At 38.4% G+C, this 23,149-nt stretch overlaps 3 protein-coding genes across 4 annotated transcripts; 1 reads left to right on the top strand and 2 right to left on the bottom strand.

Moving 5' to 3' along the window:
* The first annotated feature begins 1,605 nt into the window (after positions 1-1,605).
* Positions 1,606-5,191, top strand: LOC103712575 (putative pentatricopeptide repeat-containing protein At3g11460, mitochondrial). Its single transcript, XM_008799136.4, has one exon. It carries the CDS (start codon positions 2,648-2,650, stop codon positions 4,415-4,417), a length of 1,770 nt encoding a protein of 589 aa, XP_008797358.2. The 5' UTR covers positions 1,606-2,647; the 3' UTR covers positions 4,418-5,191.
* Positions 5,192-5,293: 102 nt separating this feature from the next.
* On the bottom strand, positions 5,294-13,832 carry LOC103712584. Of its 2 annotated transcripts, none has more exons than XM_026806966.2 (9): positions 13,575-13,832; positions 12,850-13,177; positions 12,651-12,703; positions 12,480-12,516; positions 11,349-11,414; positions 6,160-6,264; positions 5,926-6,067; positions 5,698-5,774; positions 5,294-5,617 (listed from the first exon to the last, which is right to left on the bottom strand). In XM_026806966.2, exons 1-9 carry the CDS (start codon positions 13,673-13,675, stop codon positions 5,510-5,512), a joined length of 1,017 nt encoding a protein of 338 aa, XP_026662767.1. In that variant the 5' UTR covers positions 13,676-13,832; the 3' UTR covers positions 5,294-5,509. The 2 variants fall into 2 exon arrangements, with proteins under 2 accessions (XP_026662767.1, XP_008797371.1); XM_008799149.3 differs by having other exon boundaries at positions 5,926-6,079; positions 13,575-13,830.
* Positions 13,833-17,527: 3,695 nt separating this feature from the next.
* Positions 17,528-22,810, bottom strand: LOC103712598 (stress enhanced protein 1, chloroplastic-like). Its single transcript, XM_008799167.4, has 4 exons — positions 22,689-22,810; positions 22,499-22,603; positions 19,396-19,574; positions 17,528-17,898 (listed from the first exon to the last, which is right to left on the bottom strand). The coding sequence occupies exons 1-4, from the start codon at positions 22,720-22,722 to the stop codon at positions 17,794-17,796; spliced, it is 423 nt and encodes a 140-aa protein (XP_008797389.1). The 5' UTR covers positions 22,723-22,810; the 3' UTR covers positions 17,528-17,793.
* Positions 22,811-23,149: the final 339 nt, after the last annotated feature.

Raw genomic sequence — 23,149 nt, 5'->3', positions numbered from 1 at the left:
TTCCCAAAATACCCCTCAATTCAGCCGTTATTGGACTGTTGGGAGGGGTAAAAGGGTCATTTTCACGAAAATAGCCGTTGGAAACGGCTATTTTCCTCCCGTCTGGAGCCGTTACGGGCCGTGCCAGGCACGGCCCGTTTGGAGACGTTGCGGGCCGTGCCTGGCACGGCCCGTTTGCGCCCGGCACGGCCCGTGGCGTGCCGTGCCCGGCCCGGCCCGTGGCGTGCCGTGCCCGGCCCGACCCACCAATAGAGGGGCCTGGGGCCGGGCCGGGCTGGCCTTCCGTGCTGGACGGGCCGTGCCAGGCACGGCCCGTTTAGTTTTTGGGCCCGAGGGCCTGGGCCGGGCCGGCCCGGCACGGCCCGTTGCCCACCTCTAGTGACGCGTGGGAAAGTAACTAGTTTCGTGCGATTCTGGGTTTATTTTTGGGGACGACGATCGTTGGACCTCGACCACATTTTCCTCGAGCCGTATTGTCTGAAAACTAATAGCCGAAGTTTTGTGACCGCTGATTTGGGGACCCCTCATGATTTATCGTCATATCATATTATTATGGGGGCGGTGACGGAAGCATAGTTTTACCACAGGTGACGGGACACAGCGGGTTGGTTGGATCTATGGCCAACTGGCAAGAAGAGTCCACGCACGTGATCGGTACGACTCAAACTTTTGTGAGGGGAGAAGACGATGGAGAATGGATCAGGTACAGCGATTTTTCTCACGTCTGAAAATAAAATATTATTTTATCTGCAACGTGACAGTCCATGAGATAGAGGTTAAAACGCACGAGTTTATGATGGGCATAATTTTTAATCAAGCTAATAAACCCATAACTTTTTTCTATTAGTTTAACTTTAACCCCTCTCTGGGTCCAAAGATCCTGTGCCTCGTTGCCAAGATCTAGCACTTTGTTAAAAAAAAAAGCACATGTTTATACTGATTGGATGATCTCGTATGTGGTCGATCACACAAAGAGCTTTATAGATCGGAAAAAAAAAAAAAAAAGTTACTTAGGACGTTTTAAAATTTACTATTTTTTAACTTTTTTTATATATTCATATTAAAATTATATGAGTCATTCACTGCAGCAAAGAAAACACAACTCGGGGATGTAGATTATTTTTTGTTCAATTCTTTGATGGTTGAGAACACAACTCCCAGGCAAAGCCCTTCTCCTAGCATTATCCTCTCTCTCTCTCTCTCTCTAAAATCTTCCCACCAAAATCTCCAGTGGACCCACCATGTCTCCTTCTCCTCCCTTCTACATTTCAATTGCCTTCTCACTCTAAGTCTATAGCCGTTGTACCTCTGCATCCTATACCTAGAGAACACAGTTTTCAAACTTGAGAAAATTTTCGATGACAATTGAATTTCAGCTTTGATCAGATGTTGAATTTAAGCTTACAAAAGAAATGTAATTTCGATCAAGCCTAACTCAACTCAGCTGTTTGTAAGTAGACATGCTAAAACACTCACTTGTTCCGGTGGTTTCTAGTTTGCATGTACCCATTGAAGTCTGTTTTTCTTACATTGGACATCATTGCATGGAAATTGGTGATTTAGTGACTACAGTATTTCTGTAAAATTTTAGATTTGTCCGCTTCCATTTTCATAGCCTTCAGCAGTTGAGCTGTTTCACTGCTCTTTCACTAACCTTGTACTTGGATGCTTACCTGAACATATTCCGTGGGATTATTCAGCCTCTCGGGGGAACATTGGATCTCTCTTAGTTCTGAATGCCTTGGGCTTCTTATATTTTCTGACCATTTTGCCTTGTTTGGAAGCTATATTATGATGTCATAAGTGACAGTTTGCTGTGTTACCATCTATTTTGTTCTGACACAACAATGCGGATGACAATCTTCTGGTGCACATAGACTACTTCCAGATTTTTCCAAGTACTTTCCTCAATTTAATCCTTGAACTGCTCTTCCAAAATCTTTCTTCTGTCCCATCTCATCCTTAATACCCTTTCGGTCTTTCTATGCACTTCCTGTCGTCTGCACCGTGAATTTGCCCTTCATCAAATGCCATGGATCTCATTTCTTGCTCACTTTTCCTGCAATTGTACTCTATTTTTCTGCAAAACTATAGAATCCTTAGGTTAAGCATATTTTTGCTAGCTTCCGACGCTATCCTGAGGACCTTGCAAGATCTGATGTTGCTCTCTTGACTAGGATGGTTATACTCTTCATGATCCACCAAAATAACAAATCAGTAGTTGGAATCATTGTTTTATCCTTCCGAGCACTCTTTTTTCTTTTATCCTTTTTGAATCTAACCATAGTGTACCTAACACATTGAGCATAGTTCCAGCCAGTGATTCTGTCCAATATCTTGAAGGAAAGGTAGAAGAAAATTGGCAAATACACTTGTATTTATGTTTGTATATCATGCTCCTAGCATGAGTCTTGTAGTTGTCCAGAGTGATCGAGCCAGTTTTATTCCACTAAAATACCCAACGATCATGTCCCTTGAACACTAATGCCATTTGGGGTCAGTCGAGATTCCCTTCCGTGTCCCAAAGCTTCCAGGATTAAAGACTTTCAAGGAAGGAGCGGGTTCTCCAGGGCTTGAGCGCAACGGTCGGGAAATGACCCATTTATAAGATCCAGATATTTGAACGCGGAAGTCCAACGGTCGACGCATGTTTCGGAGCCTCCGACTCCTGACCGCCCCGTCCTTCCCGCCATCTCTTCTCCTCCGGACGAACTGCCACTCCCTCCCCTTCAACGACTTTTTAAACTCCTGTTCCTCGGTTTCCGCCCTGCAATGCCTCCACGCCCGCATCCTAACCCAAGGCCTCTCTCACCACCTCGCCTTGGCCACCAAGCTCATTTCCATTGCGTCCGCTCTCTCCCCGACCATAGACTATGCCCGCAAGATATTCGACACTGCGCCTCACCGAGACTCCTTCATGTGGAACACCCTCCTCCGCGGCTACGCCGACTCGGGCCCCTGCGAAGAGGTTCCTGTCCTTTACAAGCAGATGCATCGAATGGGACTCTCTCCAGACCATTTCACTTTCCCTTTTGTTGTCCGCTCGTGTGCGGTCATTTCTGCTCTTCGGGAAGGAAAGGAGGTCCATTGCAACGCGATCAAAACTGGGTTTGACTCGAATGCATTTCTACAGAGTGCATTAGTCACTATGTACTCACAGAACGGTGAGATTTCTGATTCGGAGTTGGTTTTCAGTGAGATGACTTCTAGGAACATAGTCTCTTGGACTGCAATGATCGCAGGGTATGCCCAAAATTGCCTTCTTGGGAAGGCAGTGCGTGTTTTTCAGCGGATGCTTGCTTCTGGGACGCAGCCTAATGATGTCACTCTTGCCAGCGTCCTCCCTGCCTTGAAAGGGTTGGAATGTTTGCATTCAGGGGAATCGATTCATGGGTACATGATTAAACGCGGTTTGGATTCCCATGTTTCATTGATGAATGCTCTAATCGCAATGTATGGGAAGTGTGGGAGCATAAAAGTGGCAAGATTTCTGTTCAACAGAATGCCGGTCCGGAGTTTAGTCTCATGGAACACCATGATTGCAGCTTATGAGCAAAGTGGTGATGGAATGCAGGCAGTCAAACTCTTCCGTGGAATGCTGACAGAGAAGGCGACATTCAACAGTGTAACATTGGTTAGTGTTATATCAGCTTGTTCTAGTTTGGGAGCTCTCGAAACTGGGGAGTGGGTACATAAGCTCGCAAAAAGCAGAGGACTAGAAAGTGATGTGATAGTTGGCAATGCATTATCGAACATGTATGCAAAGTGCGGGAATGTAGATTCTGCTAGAGAAATCTTTGAAAAGCTGCCATGGAGGGGTGTGGTCTCTTGGAGTGCCATGATCGGGGCTTGTGCAGCTCATGGGCATGCAGAGATGGCGCTCGAGCTTTTCTCCAAGATGCAAGCCGAAGGCGTGAGACCAAACGCTTTCACATTCACTTCGGTTCTTGCGGCTTGCAGCCACTCAGGTCTTGTAGATGAAGGGATGGAGCATTTTGAAAGCATGGAGAAGGACTATGCAATTAAACCTACAGTCGAGCATTGTGCATGTATGGTGGATCTCCTGGGTCGCGCTGGTAGATTGGTTGATGCATATGAGTTTATAAAAAGAATGCCTGTGGAACCCGATGCGAGTGTGTGGGGAGCTCTGCTTGGTGCTTGCAGGATTCATGGGAACCTTGAGTTGGCAGAGTTTGTGGCAGAGGATCTTTTCCGGTTGGGCTCTCATAATGCGACATTCTATGTGCTCATGTCAAACATGTATGCAGAAGCTGGTAGGTGGGAAGATGCAGCGAGGTTGAGGAACATGATGAGGGAGCTGGAGTTGAAGAAGATTCCTGGATGCAGTTTGGTGAATACAGACAAGAGATCCCATAACGTACCTTTCATGATGGACAAGCTTGCATGTTCCATTTGATTTTCTATTTTATTTGGATACAACATCTGTGAATAAACGAGTATGAAAGTATCAGGTGAAATCGTGAAAGGATGATGGGAGTCCTCGTGACTGGAGGAGCTCATGACCCCTTCAATCTTCAAAACTCTCTGGATACTTCAGGTATTCTAAGAAGCTCAGGATTGGATGATCGACTTTGTCATTCCTCAGTCCTCATGACCCAGCAGCATCAAGCGTGGCAGGTTGAAGGTAGATGTGAGGGTCATGAAACTTGAGGGAAGTTTTCGTCCAGGTATTGTCCAGTGGATATATGTGGCCGGTTTGGTTTCTTTTTGAACAACAGGCCAAAGAACAATATTTACTATAAATAGACTTTGCAGGAGAGCCAAACAACCTGCTATTCTGCTAAACAAACCAGTTTGTGTTTCTGATGATACTGAATTACTGATGGACTTACATAACAAAAATTTTGCATGCAAGCAAATGCTCAGGTTTAAGATACTAATTCTGAATGGCACAGGCCCAACCAACTCAAACACTCACATACATGACAAGACAGGAAGCCAAGGAATTGAGCCAGATATAATGGTGGGAAAGCAATGGGCCCACCCAAGATAGCAGACTTCATATATTTTTGTGAGATGCCTATCACATAAGTACTAAATTCTAATATAACTCCTTACGGAGACATACTAGATGAACAAGGTCATCTTTGACTAAAGAATATTCTGCAATTTAACAGATGCTCCATATATCTGTAAGAACAGATTAAGTTTATAATTCTCAGCCTTCGACCTTCCCTGCTGTATCTGTCATGCTGTCGCACAGCTTCTTATCTTTTGCCATTGCCACCACATGCACCTGGTTAGCATCACAGCATCGCATGGACCGCACAAATTGACAAAATGTTAAACTCTATAATTCAGGAGAAAATCAATGATAATGAGATGTTTTTTTACTTATAACCAATAAGTTGCACACAATTTTGGACTTGGTGTGGATGAAGTTACAACTCATTTTGGAGTATTTTCTGCCACACCCTATCAGTTTCGTTAATAGACCATAGGGTATGGGATGATGTGTCAATAGAACTGTTATGGAAACTGACTTTTTCTATGCAACAACATGGGAGCAGTCAGCGTTTGGGGAAGAGGACTTAGTCTTGAAAGACATCAAATATTTCTTCTCCGCTAATAAATGAGGAATCGCTGTATCAACCATCTGCAAAGTTCTGCAATATCAGACAGTATGAACCAGAATATGAGGAGCAAATCATATATGTGGATATTATGATGGCATACCTGGAATCCTGTGCGGTCATATAGTTTCTGAGCTGCAGTGTTATCCTGATGCACATGCACGAATGTCTCATCAGCGCCTGCCACATGATAACCAGCTTAGCAAGATCTGAGTACAATAATTTGTAAAAAGCAGCTTTCATGCATCATCGCAGGATAGACAGATCTCCTTACGTTACCAGCGGAAGCATAAACACCTCAAGAAAGGAACAAGAAAGTTCATAATTTTACCATATAATTTGGCTGCTTCAAAAGCTAATAACAGCATGTTGCTTGCAATCCCTTGACGGCGAGCATATTTTGCAACGCATAAGTTTGCCACATAACCATATTTCGGTTGATCTGCTTGGTAGATGCTGGAAAAAGCAGATGGCTTTGTGCATTCCTATTAAAAATTTAACTCAAACAAAGTTTTATGAGAAATATAACGAATTCTGTGGAAGAGATAAGCATGAGATTTTATACCCCAGGAAATGTTTCTCCACATAAAAGATGTCTTATGTTTAAATCCAGAGTCCCGACTATGCTGCTCAATACAGTACGCTTACCATTTCTTTCATCATTCTTTACCTGATAGTTTTGAAACAGGATGGGGTAAGTTAAATGAAGGAAATGAAATCAAAACATTATGGAAGTTTTAGAGTTCCTTTTTTTTTTCTTTTTTTTTTTTTGTGGTGGGGGGGTGGGGGGGAAGATGAAATGGAACCTAGGGCATGTAATACCACACTGATGCATGAAGGTACAAGGAACCTTAGGTTCTGACACGTTAAAGATCAAAAGAAGTTAAAGATATAGTTACAAATATCTAAAAACATATCTCAATTTTGGACAAAAGAAGTAATACTTTTCTGCTATTGCATGTTGCATGGCAAATCAGTAGGGCTACATGCATAAGGAGTAACCTAAGTTTTTTAATTAGATCTTTAAGGGAATCCTACAGAAGAAATATCCAAATTTCAAATTTTCTGGATCTTCTTTTAGCTATCCTGATTTTGAGATTGACTGAACTACCAATGAAGGAAAACAGAAGAGAAAGTTAAAGCTATGAATAACAACAAGACTAGAGTATATAACATTTTAAAGTGTCTTTCAATTTTTGATGATTAAGATAATAAAGAAGAAGTTATAAGTAAAAACCCACCAAGATACTGAGGCATTGCACTAAGGGGCCAGAGAGTTGCACAATTTAGAAAAAGAAGCAACCAATGCATAAAATCTTACATGTCACTTCATATGGAGGGATATCCCTTACACTATCCTCAAGGTTCCTAGTATCTTTAGGAATTAGGTCCAGACGCGTAAATGTAACACCCAGCCCAGCTAATATGGAACTGGGCCTAATCCACTTGATCGACTCAGATATAAGAGTTAGAGTAGGAAATTGGAAAAAAAAAAAAGAATTGCCAACTTGGAGCAGGAGATAGAAAAAAAAGGATACAACCCTGTTCGACTTGAAGTAGGAGACGGACTCCTCCATTCCGATTTTCTACGAGAGCTAAGAAACTTAGTCTCCAACGACTATTTAAAGACCCTCACACCCCTTTTCGCCTCACCACCGACAAGCTTTGTCGATCGCCACCACTAAACCACCGCTAATTCTTTTTTCCTCTTGGCATCCAACATCCTTGACTCACAATGCTCACCAAAAATTTCAGTTGAACGCTCGCCAAAATCTTAGGTGAGCAATTGTCTCGACAAGAAGGTCTTGGGCAGATTTATTTAATGCCCCAAGTTCATAGATCGAGGAGAGGATCGATGTACCTAGTGTTCGAATCTGTCACTGGTAGAGGTAAGAATCCATCAACACAATCTACATGATTATGAAAGTTTTGTATATAAAATATATCTACATAATTGTGGATATTTTATACATATTGCTATGTATATTATGTGTTGATGTGATGTTGCATGGATTTTGATGTTACTTAGTCTAGCTCTATATGAAACTTATTAATTGGTGATTGATTATAGAAATCATGTAGACTATAAATAAATAAAAACTTTGATATAATTATAAAATGGGGTATGGGCGGCACCAGATTGGTTGGCCACGCAAGAAACATGGCGTATATGCTGGGTCAGTCTTGGGCTGGGGTGCAGTATTATGTTTGGCCTACCACAGGCTGGAGTATGGATGTAACTAGTCCAATGCCAGAAAATCAATTCCAAATAATGAACTGCAGTTTAATCATAGTTGTGACATAATCAAATTGAACTTTACATAATTGTAAGAGTGGAAAAAAGGGGGAGCAGTTGGATTAGCCGGCCATGTGTGAAACATGGTGTGTCAACCGTGGGCTAAGTTGTGATATTGCGATTGCCGACCATAGGCAGAAGCATGGTATGTGATTGGCCTATCATGGGCTAGAGCATGGCTGGGATTAGTCCGACGTCAGAATCAAATCAAAATGATAAATTGTGTTTAACTATAAGTAAATTGAATTTTTCATAACTATGCAATAGGGAACAAGAGGAGCAATTGGACTACCCGACACGTGTGAAATGTGGTGTTTGTGATATCAGTTGCGGCTGAGATGCAATGTTGTGGTTACCAGCCACGAGCAGAAATGTTGTGTTTTAGTCTGCCATGGGCTAGAGTGTGGGCGGGACTAGTCTAGCGCTGGAATAATAATATTGTCAAGATCTGAACTGTGTTAATCGGTCAATGATAAATAACCTCACTGACTTACTGTTGAATAAAATTGATGATTTGGGTAATATATTATGTGTTTATACAGTACTATGGTGATATATGGCATCTATTTCGAGATTTCCATCCATGATGATATATATATATATATGATTGTGTTGCTATATGATCAAAACTTGATGGGTATGCTGGCATGGCTTATATGGGTGTTTATAAATATATACACTAGATCTGTTGAGCAATATTCAATTATGAGATTGTTGATGTACAAATCTTGTTATTTTTCTATCAACTTTATATTTGCTAATAGATGCTCTTCATATTCATGTTGGTGTGCGTGCGTGTAGAATGCATGGCTTCGGATGGGTTGGGCACGGAGTTCGAGCATCAGAGTTATGAGTTAGTTATTTTTACCGATGAATATTTGAAATCTTGTAATTGAACAAGTTAATTTTTTTGGTCACAATGGATTTATTTAGTTGAATTATTCAGCTATTTACTGTTGATTTAAATTTCTGAAATTCTTGGAGATTGTTCATCTTAGGCCTTGCATGATCTCTAAGGTATCGCTCTAGAATTCATATGGTCGTGTTATGTGGTCGACTTAGGTGACAGGTTCGGAGCGTGATAGTAAATGCTTACATGGAAGAGTAAAAAGAGTCTTCTTTGCCTTGAAAAACAAGTAGCATTCATATTATGACTCAAAACGCAGTTGACTAAATAGTAACGGAAAAAGGGAACTCATAACATTCATTTCTTCATAAGACCCCATATACAAGAGCACCTAAAACTTTCCAGAACTAAATAACTTTAAGACTTCTCCAACCTATCCTATAACTAATATAGGATTCTTAAACAATAATCCTTCTATAACCATAAAAATTAATTCCACAATTATAAAAAGATGCATAAATTAATAAGTCTCCTAACTTATAATCTCTAGAATCATATTAAGACCTTTGAATAACTCATGATTAACCAAGGAATATTACTTTGAATAGCATTCCCTCTCTTGAATAATTCCTCTCAGAAAAAGAAGAAAAAGAGAAGCAATCCTCTCCTGAATAGAAATTGAATCTCAAAATTAGAGGTAAAATGAAAATGAAATATTTAAAGTACCATTAGACTCCTGATATGATTCAAAATAGAAAACAACCAAAAGAGCATTTTTCTCACATCATCAACTTCTTATGCAGGACTCGCCTTGAGTAGAAGGTCTTTCTGAATCTTCCTTCATAATATGATAATAAATCCCATCATTGGATGTCTTCAACTTTTGACAACTGTGAGTTCAAATACATGAAAGAGACAATAAACTTTACCCCTAGGAAATGGTGCTATGTATCAATAGATGGCCTTTGCAATTCTATATGCGTCCCTCACAGACTGACACTCTTTAGTGCCTTTGGACATCCTGAAGAACCTCATCATCCACATTAACTTCTTTACAAAAAAAAAAAAAACATATGATGAATCAATTCTGGTGTATCTCTATGTTTACCAATGCTCTTTAAACTTAGGTTCCCAACTTCCCATTCTCCTTGTGCACATGATAGTTTTCATCACATAGTTCATTTTCTTCCATACTTCACATGTTTTCACATTATGACAATTCAACTCTTGTTTTTACTCAATCCCTTCATCACAACATATTCTTATAGTGTTCTTGTGACTGCATCATACAAGTCAACCTATTTTCTGTTGTTGATCTCTACCAAATGCATGGAAGAAACACAAAATATTTTTGGAGTTTAATTTTCTTCCTCACAACATCCCAATATCCAGTGCATCAAAATGGCCTTCTGGTCTAAAGTGCAATAGTCCACATGTTTGAATTGCTGCCATTTGAAAACTCTCAATCGTACCATTAGTATTGTCCTGAAAGAACATGTTTTATTTCATAAGCACAAACTTGTAGATGCTAACTCTGTAAGAAATAAAACACCCATACATGATGGAAATAATCACATTATTTTCTTAAGCAACCTCAAGCGAGTGTCTTAGTTTGCAACTTCAACTTCCCGATCATCTTTTAAGCTATGAAATCCATATGAATTCCATTATCAATACTTGAGCAATATACCTTTTCCTCACATCTAATACAACCATAGAAGGTATTGGACTTTTGAACATGTAAAGATTGAACCATTGGCTTCAGCAAGATTCTTCCCTTCCAGATCTTCATTTGATTATTCAAGTTAACCAGCCATGTGCACAATCTGCAATATTTTATGCAACTAGCCAAAAGATTATGATCACATTACCCATCTGTCACCTATCATGGAAGTTCTTGCAGCTTAACAAGCTCATGCTACACCGGATCTAGGCAATGATACCAAAACATATAGAACAACTTTATTCATGAAGCTCTAGTATTAAAGGAAGAAGTGCAATGGACAAAGATCTTCCGATTTTTGTAGGGTTTGATAGGAAGTTTGAAATATTTAGTTTCTGGAATCTAAACTTCATCTGAATTTTGCATTAAAAAGACAAGAAAGTTGTGTGATAAACAAACAACACAAAGTGCTGGGGGTAAAATCCAGTTTCTAATAAGGCACCGAAAGGGATTCTTTTAGACCATGTATTTTAAATTTCATACAAACTAATAAAGCAGATCCGTGGATTAATTTTGATACTAATTGAAGATAATAAAAGATTGGGAAAGCAACAATTACTTAAAATAACAGATCAGGATGGTAAATATGCATCATCAGGCCACCAAATTAATTAGGAATTATACATCTTTGGTCAAGAGTCATGTATTTAATGGATGGATTTACAACATTGCAAAAAAGAAGCTAGTTCTGTCTTCTTGCATCGAATATGAATTATCTACAATATCTGTGATTTTAACAGGTTACATGGGTTTCATTACACAAGCTTATGAGCCAAACAGCAAGGAACAAAAACAAAAAAAAAGCAGCTGCTGCATCGCATCCTTAACACTGGACAGCAACAGAAACAATAAGAATCATAAAGCACATGCCTATTATTTAAGCCATACCGCAACAATGCAGATGCACTTCTCAGCATGCTGCCTACTGCATCGCCTCTTTATTGCATTGAACTCCTGTATCAGATTGAAAACCAAAAGTGAAGTTGCAGAACAATAAAACCTGAGTAATAATGTGACGAAGATGATATAAAAGATAATACAAACTCATCTAGGCAAAGTGCAAGCATCAGGGCCTTAGAAGCATCGAAAAAAGCTAGCCTACCTTAGTACTGGTGCATATGAACTGATGATTGTGTCATAAAAAGATGGAAAAAAGGATTGACACTTCCAATACATCTTGATAAGTTATGCACTGCTTGCATGATGGACCAAAACTAAGTCCAGGTTACACTTGATAATGTCAAGGTCCAGCTGAACTTTGAGAGCATACCATCAATGATATATCATGATTAACTGGGTGTGCTTGCTATTATCATTGGTATGAGAAAAGTTCTTTTTTCTCTTATTTGTTTTGCTAAGAGCTCAATATGTAACAAGGTCTTCAATAGCAGTCACAAGGTCTTCAGAGAGGGTTCGACCTGTTAAAGAAAATAGAAAGCACTTTCTCCACGTTGGATGAGTAAACACCTTGAAGAGACAATCTGGGATATGCTGAAAAAGAATTGGAATAAAACATAAATATCGCAAAGGCAGCTTAGAGGCATAATAGACCACTCTTCCGTCAAAAAACAAAAGGCATAATAGACGAGGCTTCCATTTTCTTGCTTTGATTGCCTAATATTTTTGAGTATTTCTGTGCCAAAAGATTGCTATATTTGTACACAGCTTTATTTCAGACTTTTGGTACACAGACAATTTATGACAATTGAATGTAATTCCAGAATATTTTTTATTGCAAGCAAATGAATTTACTAGGCCAGTTGACACTGAAACATCTAGTCTGTCTATTGAAACCCTTCGCTTTTGTATATCTGCCTTGCCCCCCTTAATTTTTTCTTATTTAACTGTTTTTTTTCTATTGTTTTTTCCCCTTCTCTCAGAATGAAGGTAAGGCGGTTCCAAACCAAGGTAACATAAAACTCAAGCATTCTAAATCTGCAAGGAAGAGAAATTAATGCATGATGACTGGTTGAATTGATAAATAAAAATCATTCGAACAAACCAAGATACATCTCATACCTGCTCAGCATATTTCCTCTTGAAATTTTCAAGATAGCTGCAATAAGATATAAATTTCAAAATTACTAACAGCATTTTCTACATTTTACATTGTTTAAGCAAAAAATACAACTAAAAAAGAAAAGGGCAAAAGGATCAAGATTGGATATTAATCTTGTTGCAGAGACTCACCGGACATCTGATTGGTTCTCCCAATGACTTTCTGCCCTCAACCATGCTGCAGTCTATCATGAATCACAACAGCACAAAGTGGAAAGACATCAAGAAACCCACACGAGTTCCCTCAACTCAAAATCTTGGAAAATTTCAAATATTAAACAAGGTTCAGAGGACAACATAGCAGTCCATACAAACACGTGTGCAAGCTTACCCAGTATTCTTCATCAAGAAGAGCCTCTCGAGCAACAAAACGCCCAAAAACCCTTTTATGCCTACAATTGCATTCCTTATCCGTGGGCTGCAACCGATCAAAACGAAGATCGGACGTTCGACTACAATCAGGTTCCTCATCCGACGCCTGCAACTTGTTAAAACGGAGGTTGGATGGACCCGATGACATCTGAAGATGAGGAATTCTTGGCACCATATTTGATGGGCTAGCAGAGATATCAAGCTGAGTACCTCTAATGGTCAAATGAAGACCACCAGAATCATCTTCTTTCTTCTCATCATCGTAAGACTTCATTGGCCCATCCTTCCTATAAATTTTCAATTAAATTGAAAAGAGAAACAAAACCATCCATAAAAAGTTTTCAAAATTCGAAAGACAACTATGATTAAATGATACTGATCCAAATCTGGACATCTAAGCTTCGGCTAAGTTCTATGCACTTCACCAATTCAAAAGACCAAAAGATAACTCTTTCTGTGGAAATGTATTCTCGAAGAATAAATAACCAAAATCTAAGCATCAAATTTGTTCTTTCCCTTTGCTTTCACGATAGGAAACACAAGAATGACAAAAACATAGAAAGAAGTATCAAGAGACTACAAATTAGAAAGAATGACTACTTCTTCCTTAATTTTATAGCTTTAATCGAGAAAACATCCACAAAGCCAAAAAAAAAAAAAATCTTTGCAAGATGAGCGACTCACATCACCGTACAGGAAAATCTTTTCAGGGATCGGCGGCGATTTCCGACTCGGATGACGGGGATTCGTCGCAGACCAGACGGAGGAGCTGCGACGATCGCCATCGGTTCGCACGGAGAAAAGATGGAACCCTAACCCCCCGTTCTGGCGTCCCAAACGGGGAGAGAGAGAGATTGGGGATTTTGGTGGGCTGCAAGTCTGCGTTGGTTCGATTCCGTCAACGAAGATGGACTTTCCATTTCAGATATGTCGTGGATAAAGAATTTATTGCTGTCTAATATACAAACAGACGGCACGGTCGTGGTTTTTATAACTATGGTGGTATACCAAATTGACTATATTTTTTTTATCTCGTCTTACTGCATGTTTTTACCATCAACAGAAATATTTGATTGGTTTTTTCTGATAGATCTCGACGCAGAGTGCTAAAATATTTATGTTCCACAAATATGCTATTTAAATGATGCCTAGTTGCTTATTTATCTCTTAAAAATAAAAATTATATGCATAATATAGATCAAAATAGTAAAATATTTTAAACTTTCAAAAATTATAAAACCTTTGATGTATAGATTTACCTAACTTTAGCTTAGCTTTTAACATCAAACTTTAGTTCAGATGGTACCATACCTTGCTAGTTAGGTAAGATGTCAATGGTGGTCGAAGTTACCCCCCAAGGAGTTTAGAGTAATATAAGAATAAGGTGGTATTAGCTTTTAAGTTTTGTTAAATTATTTATATTTATATTAAAAAAAATTATGGAGTGAAGCTACTTGACTAGTTCAAATTTTCAATACTAATACAAATAGAGTGTCGTTTTTAAGGCCCTAATGTGGTTCTTGCTATCACCAAAAAAGAAAAATGTAGATTCAAAGTTCGCAAGAATCTCATAATTGATTTGCATACAGAGTGCTACTTCATCTTTCCTCATTTTTTTTAATAAATGCCCATGTGTAACTGCTAATTCAGAAGGCAAACCTGAATTTCCCTCTCCGCACTTGTTTTAATAGGTCATTTTATATGGCCTTGAAATAGTAATATATAAGATATGATATCCAATTACATGGCCCTTCAAAAGATGACATTAGTTTAAAAAGAAAAAAAAATCAATTGATCTAGGTTTAGATTGAGGGTGGGCGAGCGGGGGGTGGCAAAGAATTATGTCAAAACAGTCAACCGGAAAATTGAAGAGATCTACATACTAACCTTCCTTTCCTAATGAAACTAATCCCCATTACATGTTGATTGACAAACAAGACAATCTAAAAACTAATTATGGTTATAGATTGTTTAAATTCTCTTTCACAGTTTGGTTGCTGTGCAAGCAGGAGCAGGATATCAAATTACAATAAATGTTTGACATATAAATTAGAGAATTGGATGAAAACTTTCATCAAGCAGCTTCCATCGAAATAGTCCCCATTAATAAGGTATATATACCTTATTAACCGAAATACTTTATTAATTCTAACTAATATTTATCCAGCTAAAAAGGAACATAACTAAGTCACTTCGTTCAAGCATTCTCCAAAGCTGTCTCCAAATATTCAAGTTCTTCTCAAAAGGAGTAAGAACGAGCTTCTCATTCTCCTCCAATCTGAAATAATGAGCTTATTCTGAAACAGATGCATATTAAACGTAGTTTAGCTAACAAAAAGCATATTACCAAGATGCATAAGATTAACAAAAAAAAACAAGATTGGACAAAGTTTAAAACAATATAATTCAAAGCTTAATCAGACAAGATTATAGATAATAGATAAACACTTAAATTTATAAGATTACGTAGAAGTACATTATAAGATTCAGGATTTAAATGGAAAATCTACAACTTGATAGCATATTCTCATAAGGACATTGATCAATTAGTTCATCACATGTTCATCCTTCTGCTCCATCCGTCGAGAAGGAGTGATCGTGCGTGCTGTAAAGACCCACCGTGTCAATTGGTGGCTTGAGATGTGGTGCGGCCTGAGGCATGCTCATGCATGAGCCTCAGCTGATCTTCTTCCTTTGGATTGATTTTGTTTGATAATTTGTTGAGAGAGAAATCAACATGTACAACAACGTATACATACACTCTTTCATAAAAGAGGGATTGTCAAGGTATTGAAAGAAAGAAGAGGTCCATCGCGTCAAAATACCAACGGTAGTATTCTCTCGTAACAATTTGTGCTTTCAGCCTCTCATTCCTAGTTTTTGTGGTTTTCCTTATAATCCTACAACATCTTAATGAAGTGAGAGTTTTTCTCCAAAACTAACTTCTCATTGTTCTGATATTGTCTAAATCAAAAATAATAACAGAAACCGTTGATAGCGACAATTTTTTAATTTTAAAATTCTAGTCATCGTAGAAGTCGTTGCGTTAGATGCAGAAATAGAAACTGTCTCGAGATACGATACTCGAGAATCTATGCTTGTGCAGCTTGCAGAGGATTATGTTCTCTCCTTTAACTCTACCTCTATCTAAACACGGCACTAAATCCTTTTGTTCTCTCTCTCTTCCCTTATGCTCCCATGGGAAGGTGGGCAATGCTGGAAGCTACCTGGCTCTCCTACCTGGACTCGGAGTGCTGTTTCATGATAACAGCTCTTCTCCTACTACTAGTAGGAGTAGGATTGCCACCGCCACCACCCAACCAATAGTTGCCTCTCTCCTCGCCACCTTCTATTATAGTAGTTCTCTCTCTCTCTCTCTCTCGCTCGCTCTCGCTCTCGCTCTCATCACATCATCACCGAGTTCTCTTGATCGCTCCAATGGAAAGGCCCTTTCCACCTTTGTCACCATCAATCTCCCCAGTCCCGGAACAAGAGCCGCCTCCGACCACCACACCATACTCCACCGACTTCATGTTCTACTTCCTGGTCATCTACTTCATGGTTTCCTTAACGTTCCTCCTCGGCAAATTCATCTGCAATCAGTTGTTCCCCTGCTCACAGCAGGTCCACGATCCTGATCGCACGCCAGTCATCATCTATATAGATGACTCTTCTTCTTCTTCTTCTTCGTCGTCGTCGTCCCCCGATACGCCTTCTGAGTTAGGTCGGTGCCCGATATGCTTGGAGGAGCTGGGAAAAGGAGAAGGGGCGTGTGTACTGCCACGATGTAGGCATGTCTACCACCAGGCATGCATCGATCAATGGCTCATAAAGGGTTCAGATATCTGCCCTCTTTGTCGAGAACGCGTGATACATGCTGAGATGGACATGGAAGTCGAGGATCAATCACAGTAGCAGCAGCAGCAGTGACATGCACAGATCTCTCCATGCTTTCCATTCTATTGAGGTGCTCTTTGAATAGTTGCTGCTCCTGCTGCTTCCTGCTTCTTTGTGGTTGTCTGGCTGCAACTCTGCTAAGTCTGGTGCTGTGGGCTGGCTTTCTTCAAGAATGGCGCTAGGGCTTAGTTTGGTGTCATTGCTTGTGTTTTTGTTTTTGGACAAATTTGTGAAAGATTATAAAGAGATTGATGTTGAAGATAGCATTTGCACAAAACCTACCCTATAACTTGCTCTTTTCTTTTTCACTCTTTTCAAAAGCATTAAATTTGAAAAAAACAAAGCTTGGTTATACATGTTCAATCCCCCAATCCGGTTTATTTTTCTTTCTAAGTTTTTTGAAAACAAAAACAGAAAACAGGAGCAATACCAAACAGGCCCTAAAACCCTAAAAGATATTCCTTTTTTACTTTTTGACGATCCTCTTGTTCCTCTTATTGAAATATGACATGGCCTATAGATCTCATGATCAAAAGTTGAGCATAAGTTTTGATGTCCATTAGCCATAGCTCTTGCTTCTGTTTCAGGAAGGCTTACACTTTACCATCAAATTGCCATTGCAATATCTTTGCATCCAATGTTCTGAAAAAACACCTGTGCTTTAGAAGATTAAAACTCATAAATTTATTGAACTCTGAATAAAGATTCAACTTATCATACAACAGAGATGAAACTTTGCATAGTAGGAAATAGAGCATTTTGGCATATATATTGCAAGTAACAGTATACAATGACAAGTTTCTAAACAAAAGAACTGTTACATAAACCATCTTCGCGCATTACATTTCCAAATGAAAGGGCATCCAAAAAGAATCCACGCATTACATAAACCATCTTCCTTACATAATAGAACTGTCGTTTAGCAGTTAATACATAGGCATAAAAAAAAATGATGAAATGGAGGATCTTTTTAAACTGCAAAACATATATAAATCTTCAAGAGTAATCAATCTTGAGAGGCAGACTGAAAGATAAAGAATGCTGTCAGAACACCCACTAATGCTGTAACAACCAATGCTAATGTTGGTATTGGCGCGGTGAATCCAAAATTCTGCAAAACAACTAAGTTATTAGCAATTTGAAGTGAGGTTAGTAATGCAAACAAGAAATATAATTCTCAAAAGAATTGCTAGAATGCTGAATGTATCCAATCACATGAACAAGCAGGCTATATACATGACCAACTGGTGCTCAGACTGGTAACCATATCTTAATGAAACAAAGACCAGTCATTACTTGAGCAAAAACATGGCAAAGAAGAGTTGGCAATGCCAAAAACATGGAGTGAGACTATTCTGACAACAGATATGGTGCAAGAAAAAATAATCAAGAAATCTAAAATCTGGCAAAGTTGGAAGGAAAATCATGCTATATGCATAAAGATTGTGAACAATAGAATTTCAGGTGATGAACAGTAAGATACAATGAGATGGATGTGAACTGGAACTTCTCCTAGTGGTCACATCTCTCAGTTTAGCAACCAGGTGCTCTAGGTTGGGGTCTTGGATGGTGCATCCCCAAGTATTTAAACCTAGGTAATTAAAATGCAGGTGGATCGCCCGCTCTTCTTTCAAAAAAAGAAGGGATAAAATGAGATGAATTGCTGAAGAAATGACTAACAAAATTCATATTTCAGAGCAATCTTTAATAGAATATAGGATTGGCATATCCATAAGGGGTAATGAACTATCATTGAGATATCATATGCTTTTTATTAGGATCAAGTCCTTTAGCTAACCCTTGCTTCTTTTCCTACCACTTCATTCTTTGCCTCCTTCTGGCCTCACAAAAAGAAACCCGATGTGGCTTTATGCATGACAAGAAGATACAGAGAAGTGAAAAATCAGGGATCTCAAAATCATTTCTTTTCTGTTCCTTTTTTTCTTCTTTTTATTTTTGCTATCAACTTCAACTATTCAAGAAGGCATACTCGAGTACCATGAAATGGTAACTGGTGTGCAGTAAGGAATGTTGGTGTATTGAAGATCTGTAACAAGAGAGTTTTAATGGCACACAGGAAAATAAGTTGCAGGATGCAGTTAACTCTATTATAGGGATCAGAATAGAGCCCTTATCTTTTTAAAACATTTTGGAGAAAATTCTTCTTAATCTATAGTAGGTCAAATGGTGTATCTTGTTGGCAGGTGATGCATCTTTATATGATAAGAATATGAATGAACAGTATGTTTGAATATGGAGGAATTTTGGAGGATAAGAGTAGATACAGGGCAGTTTATGTGAAACAAAATAGTAGGAACGGATATGAAAATGAGGTCTTGTTCAAATTTGACGCTAGGAGATACCCAGGTAACAATCATGCAATATCATCTAGGGAGATTTGTCCTGTTGTATATAAAAAGAATTAACATATCAAGATGTCAGATAAGAACATAGTCTTACTTTGAAGAATTAAACATAGCTGGAGAACCAAGGTGTGTAATATACACACTTTTAAATAATTAAAGCATTTGCATGCTTCTGCATTACCATATGCTTCATAATTTCAGTTGACATCCATCATATTTGTAGTCTTTAATAGAAACCATACCTCTAGAAGTCCTTTCCCTGTCGCTATTTCAACAGTTATTGCCGTTGCAAACCCAACCATTGCAAGGCGACCCAGCCATACATCCAATCCATTGTTCTGCTTTGTACCCTGCTCGCACCTTATGGAAACTGACATTGCTTGACATACATTTTTCCTTCTCCTAGATGTAATCCAAAAAACTGAAACCATGTGCCTTCATTAAAATCAAAGAATTTGGCTTAATTCTTAAATGCTGTTATGTAACAGCAACAAGAAATATAATGCCTATTTCTTGTTAAAATTATTAGGCAATATATTGAAGCCAGGCCTACATATCGAGCATCTTACATGCATAAGATCATGAAAAATAAAAAGATTAAAACTGTACATTTCTAAAGAAAGGTATCAAATGATATTTTACAGGGCAATAATAGATAGCTAATTAAAGATAAATCATTCCTCTAACTAAAGATTTCTGGAATGTAATAGCGATCATGGTCCCCTTCTAAAGCAGTAGATATAAAGTTTGCAAACTATCTCATAACTTTCTGCTCTTCTAGGCTCAGGTGATATGGCAACAAGGAACATGAAGCAATAAGTGTCTACGAGAACAAAGAGAACAAAGCAATTCCAATGCTAGGTTGAGTTGCTTGGCTATTTGATTTTGGTTAATATAAAGGTTATAAGAAGTTAAGCGCGTCCATAGTCCAATGCATTCCATTGCTTCAACGAGAATGCCTTTAACAGGTCCTTAGCATCATGGAACAACAAATATGTTTCTTGGTTCTAGTTGTGTGGAAGCATGCATATCTGGAAGCACACAAACAAAAATAATGATAAAAAGTGCTCACTTTACACAAACTTGAGCAACAATCATAGAAAAACATAAAAATCCAGGAAAAATGCTCCAAAAAAGAGAAGGGTACAACAACCAACACAATAAGACAGAACATCCATGGGGCAGGATTTGATTCCTCCTGTGTTTTCCATGTGTAAATCTACATAAGGCAAGACTCGTCCAAAGCAACTCCTTTCAAAAATAGCATTTTCAAAGAGCTTCAAAATTCAAATATTCTCCGTCAAATTGCATAAGGACAAAAGGGAATACCAGTTGCCCACAGTCCACATCCTAATAGATGTATTTTTCATGCTCTTTGGACATTATTCAAGGTGCTCTCTAAGAAAATAAAAGACACAGCACTACTTAAAATTTATATTATGGAGCACTCATTGTTAGTTCAGGGTCAAATATCTTTTGTTTAAAAACAATCAGTAGAAACAACTAGTATTTCGGAAACCGAATTTGGATAGCTTTGACTCATTAGATGGTTTTGGTATGTAATGGTTTGGTTGAATTTCTAATGTTGGCCTAAATTAAGTTTTCCCAGAAAGAAACAGGAAATAGGGTGCACATCTGCTTCAAAACTCATTCTGAGTCAGCAATCAAAGATCCAAAATAATTCGTATTTTGGAACAAATTTTCTTTAACCATGATTACTACCATCTTGAAAAAACCCATCTGTCCAAAAGAGTCAAGATGGGTTTTTTTTTTAATTCTATCACCAATCTAAGAAACAGCAAGTTCAGCTTTAGCCTAGCAGATACCCCTCACCTCCATCTTGGAGAAGGTTCTGCGTTTGAACATTGGGAGGTAATTCTCAAGTATTGGGCTCAGAACTCCACTTGGTGGTAATTTCATTTACAAGGAATGCAACACATAGCAGCCCACTAACTTCTATAGTAATGAACTGTCTGGAATACCCAATTGAACTGTATGGAAAGAAAAGGTAAAACCTTTCAAATTCAACTAGGATGATGAGACATAAGCAAAGTTTTTAAAAAATGTTAAAACAGAATTCCCTTACTGAGGCAAAATATGGCAACAAGCACTCGAAGAGAAACCCGTTCTCCACATGTTGCAACATGAGACTCAAATTACATTAAGAAAAATATAGCACGATTACAGCAAATTTCATTTCCTTCAGCATTTTGATTTTAGTGAACAGTATTGAAGCCAGCTAGTCTGAGTTAAGGACTTTAAGACTCATGAAGTACGAAGAATTCATGATGTTCATCAACTTAATAGATTATGCTCTCCATGTTGGCACTTCTTATTGAACCTCGCAGTTTCATTCCATCAGTTATTAGTTGCATTAATCCAGGACTACACCTAGGGCAACTGAAACAGAAGATAATTCTGTATAAGACAAAGCTATGATGGCAATCACTAATAGGTGTTTAAAGATATCATATGCTGTTGAAGTACCAGCAAAAGTTCATATTTAGTTGACACATTAAAGCACACACGCACACAAACAGATCAACCTGAAGCATATAACAGAAACCAACAATTAAATATTTGTTGCTTTATCACAAGACTATTTTGCTCCATAAAGGCAGGTACAAACACATTCTAACTTATAGTATCAGATTATGTTCTAGTTTCTCCTATAAAAATTTAGCACTTCAATATTGCATCACGAATGGAAAGAAGGGGGAAAATCATTAATTTCACCCATGCTGTTTGACTCAATTTGGAATTCATCCTAAATGCAGTCATCGAGAAGACACGGACAAAGTGATAATAATCCAATTAAATTGAGTTAATATAGGTGAAAATAACCAATCATACTTTTGGGAGTGAAATAGGTAAAAATAGTAAATTCTAGGGGAGGTCCAATACCAAGCTTAAAAATATTAAATTCCCAGATAGCCATTTATTTTCAGTCTACATATTAGGGGCTGTTTGGAGCCCTGTAGTTGAAGTTGCATTGCAACTCAAGGCGCATCGTAATTTTAGTTGCAGCTGTCCACTTACAAGGAAGCTTAATTCTTGTATTTGGAAGAAAGTTTCTGGAAAAGAGAGGCGTCTTGATAGACCTTAAAACTACAAATCTTAGTTCCACTAAAAATGGCAGAAGTCTCCCTTAAAAAAAGCCCCATTCTTTTTTTTTACTTGCAGCGCTAATCCCTCAACTTAGATTTCCCAATACTTGGTTTTCACATATACATCAGAATTAAAATGATAAAGTAATAATCTTGGGCATAACAGTAGTGCCATCTCTCAACTAAAAGAAGGAAAAATGTAAGGATCAATTGACACAGACAAGTAAGTATTCATTACAATGGGGAGAGCCGCGCTTGAAGGAAAAGACGAGCCCAGGAGACTTCGAGGAGGGGCGTAGCCGAGGAACGGCGCGAGCTCGCCCGGATTTGGCGGCAGTGGCATCTGCGCGAAGAGAAAGAAAGAGAAAATTAGATTTATGCGATGAAAAAGGATTATTCGCGAGAGAGAAGAGAGAGAAGAGAGAGACATAGGAGAGAGGAGGGGGCGAGAGCTTGGGCCATGGATAGCGTAGAAGACGCGGAGGCGCTTGGTCTGTCCCGATGGATTATCCTGCTCTTGTAACTATTTCTGTCGTCCAGAAAATCGAGAGAGGCAAGATAAGTACCGGGCAAAATTTGGGTACATGCATCAAATTTTTTATAAAGTTGCTCCTAGTTTAAATAAATGCACTCCACTTCGGTTCAGTCCTACTCTCGGAAGATTGTACAAATCAAAAATAGAATCTATTATGTATTCCAACTAAGAGAGTAAACTAATTTTTTTTTCATATCAAAAATTATAGTTCCATCAATTTATATGGGCCAACTAAAATTTCAAGTCTAGATGACGAATATTTTAGTTTTGTCATCGTTATTAATTTCTCAAAATTTACATGAATTCTATTTCTAGCACATAAAAATAAAGTTTTTTATTAATTTTCAAATTTTA

Source organism: Phoenix dactylifera, chromosome 6, assembly GCF_009389715.1.
Source record: "Phoenix dactylifera cultivar Barhee BC4 chromosome 6, palm_55x_up_171113_PBpolish2nd_filt_p, whole genome shotgun sequence".
NCBI classification, from domain to species: domain Eukaryota; kingdom Viridiplantae; phylum Streptophyta; class Magnoliopsida; order Arecales; family Arecaceae; genus Phoenix; species Phoenix dactylifera.
This window is presented reverse-complemented; position numbering and strand designations above follow the sequence as displayed.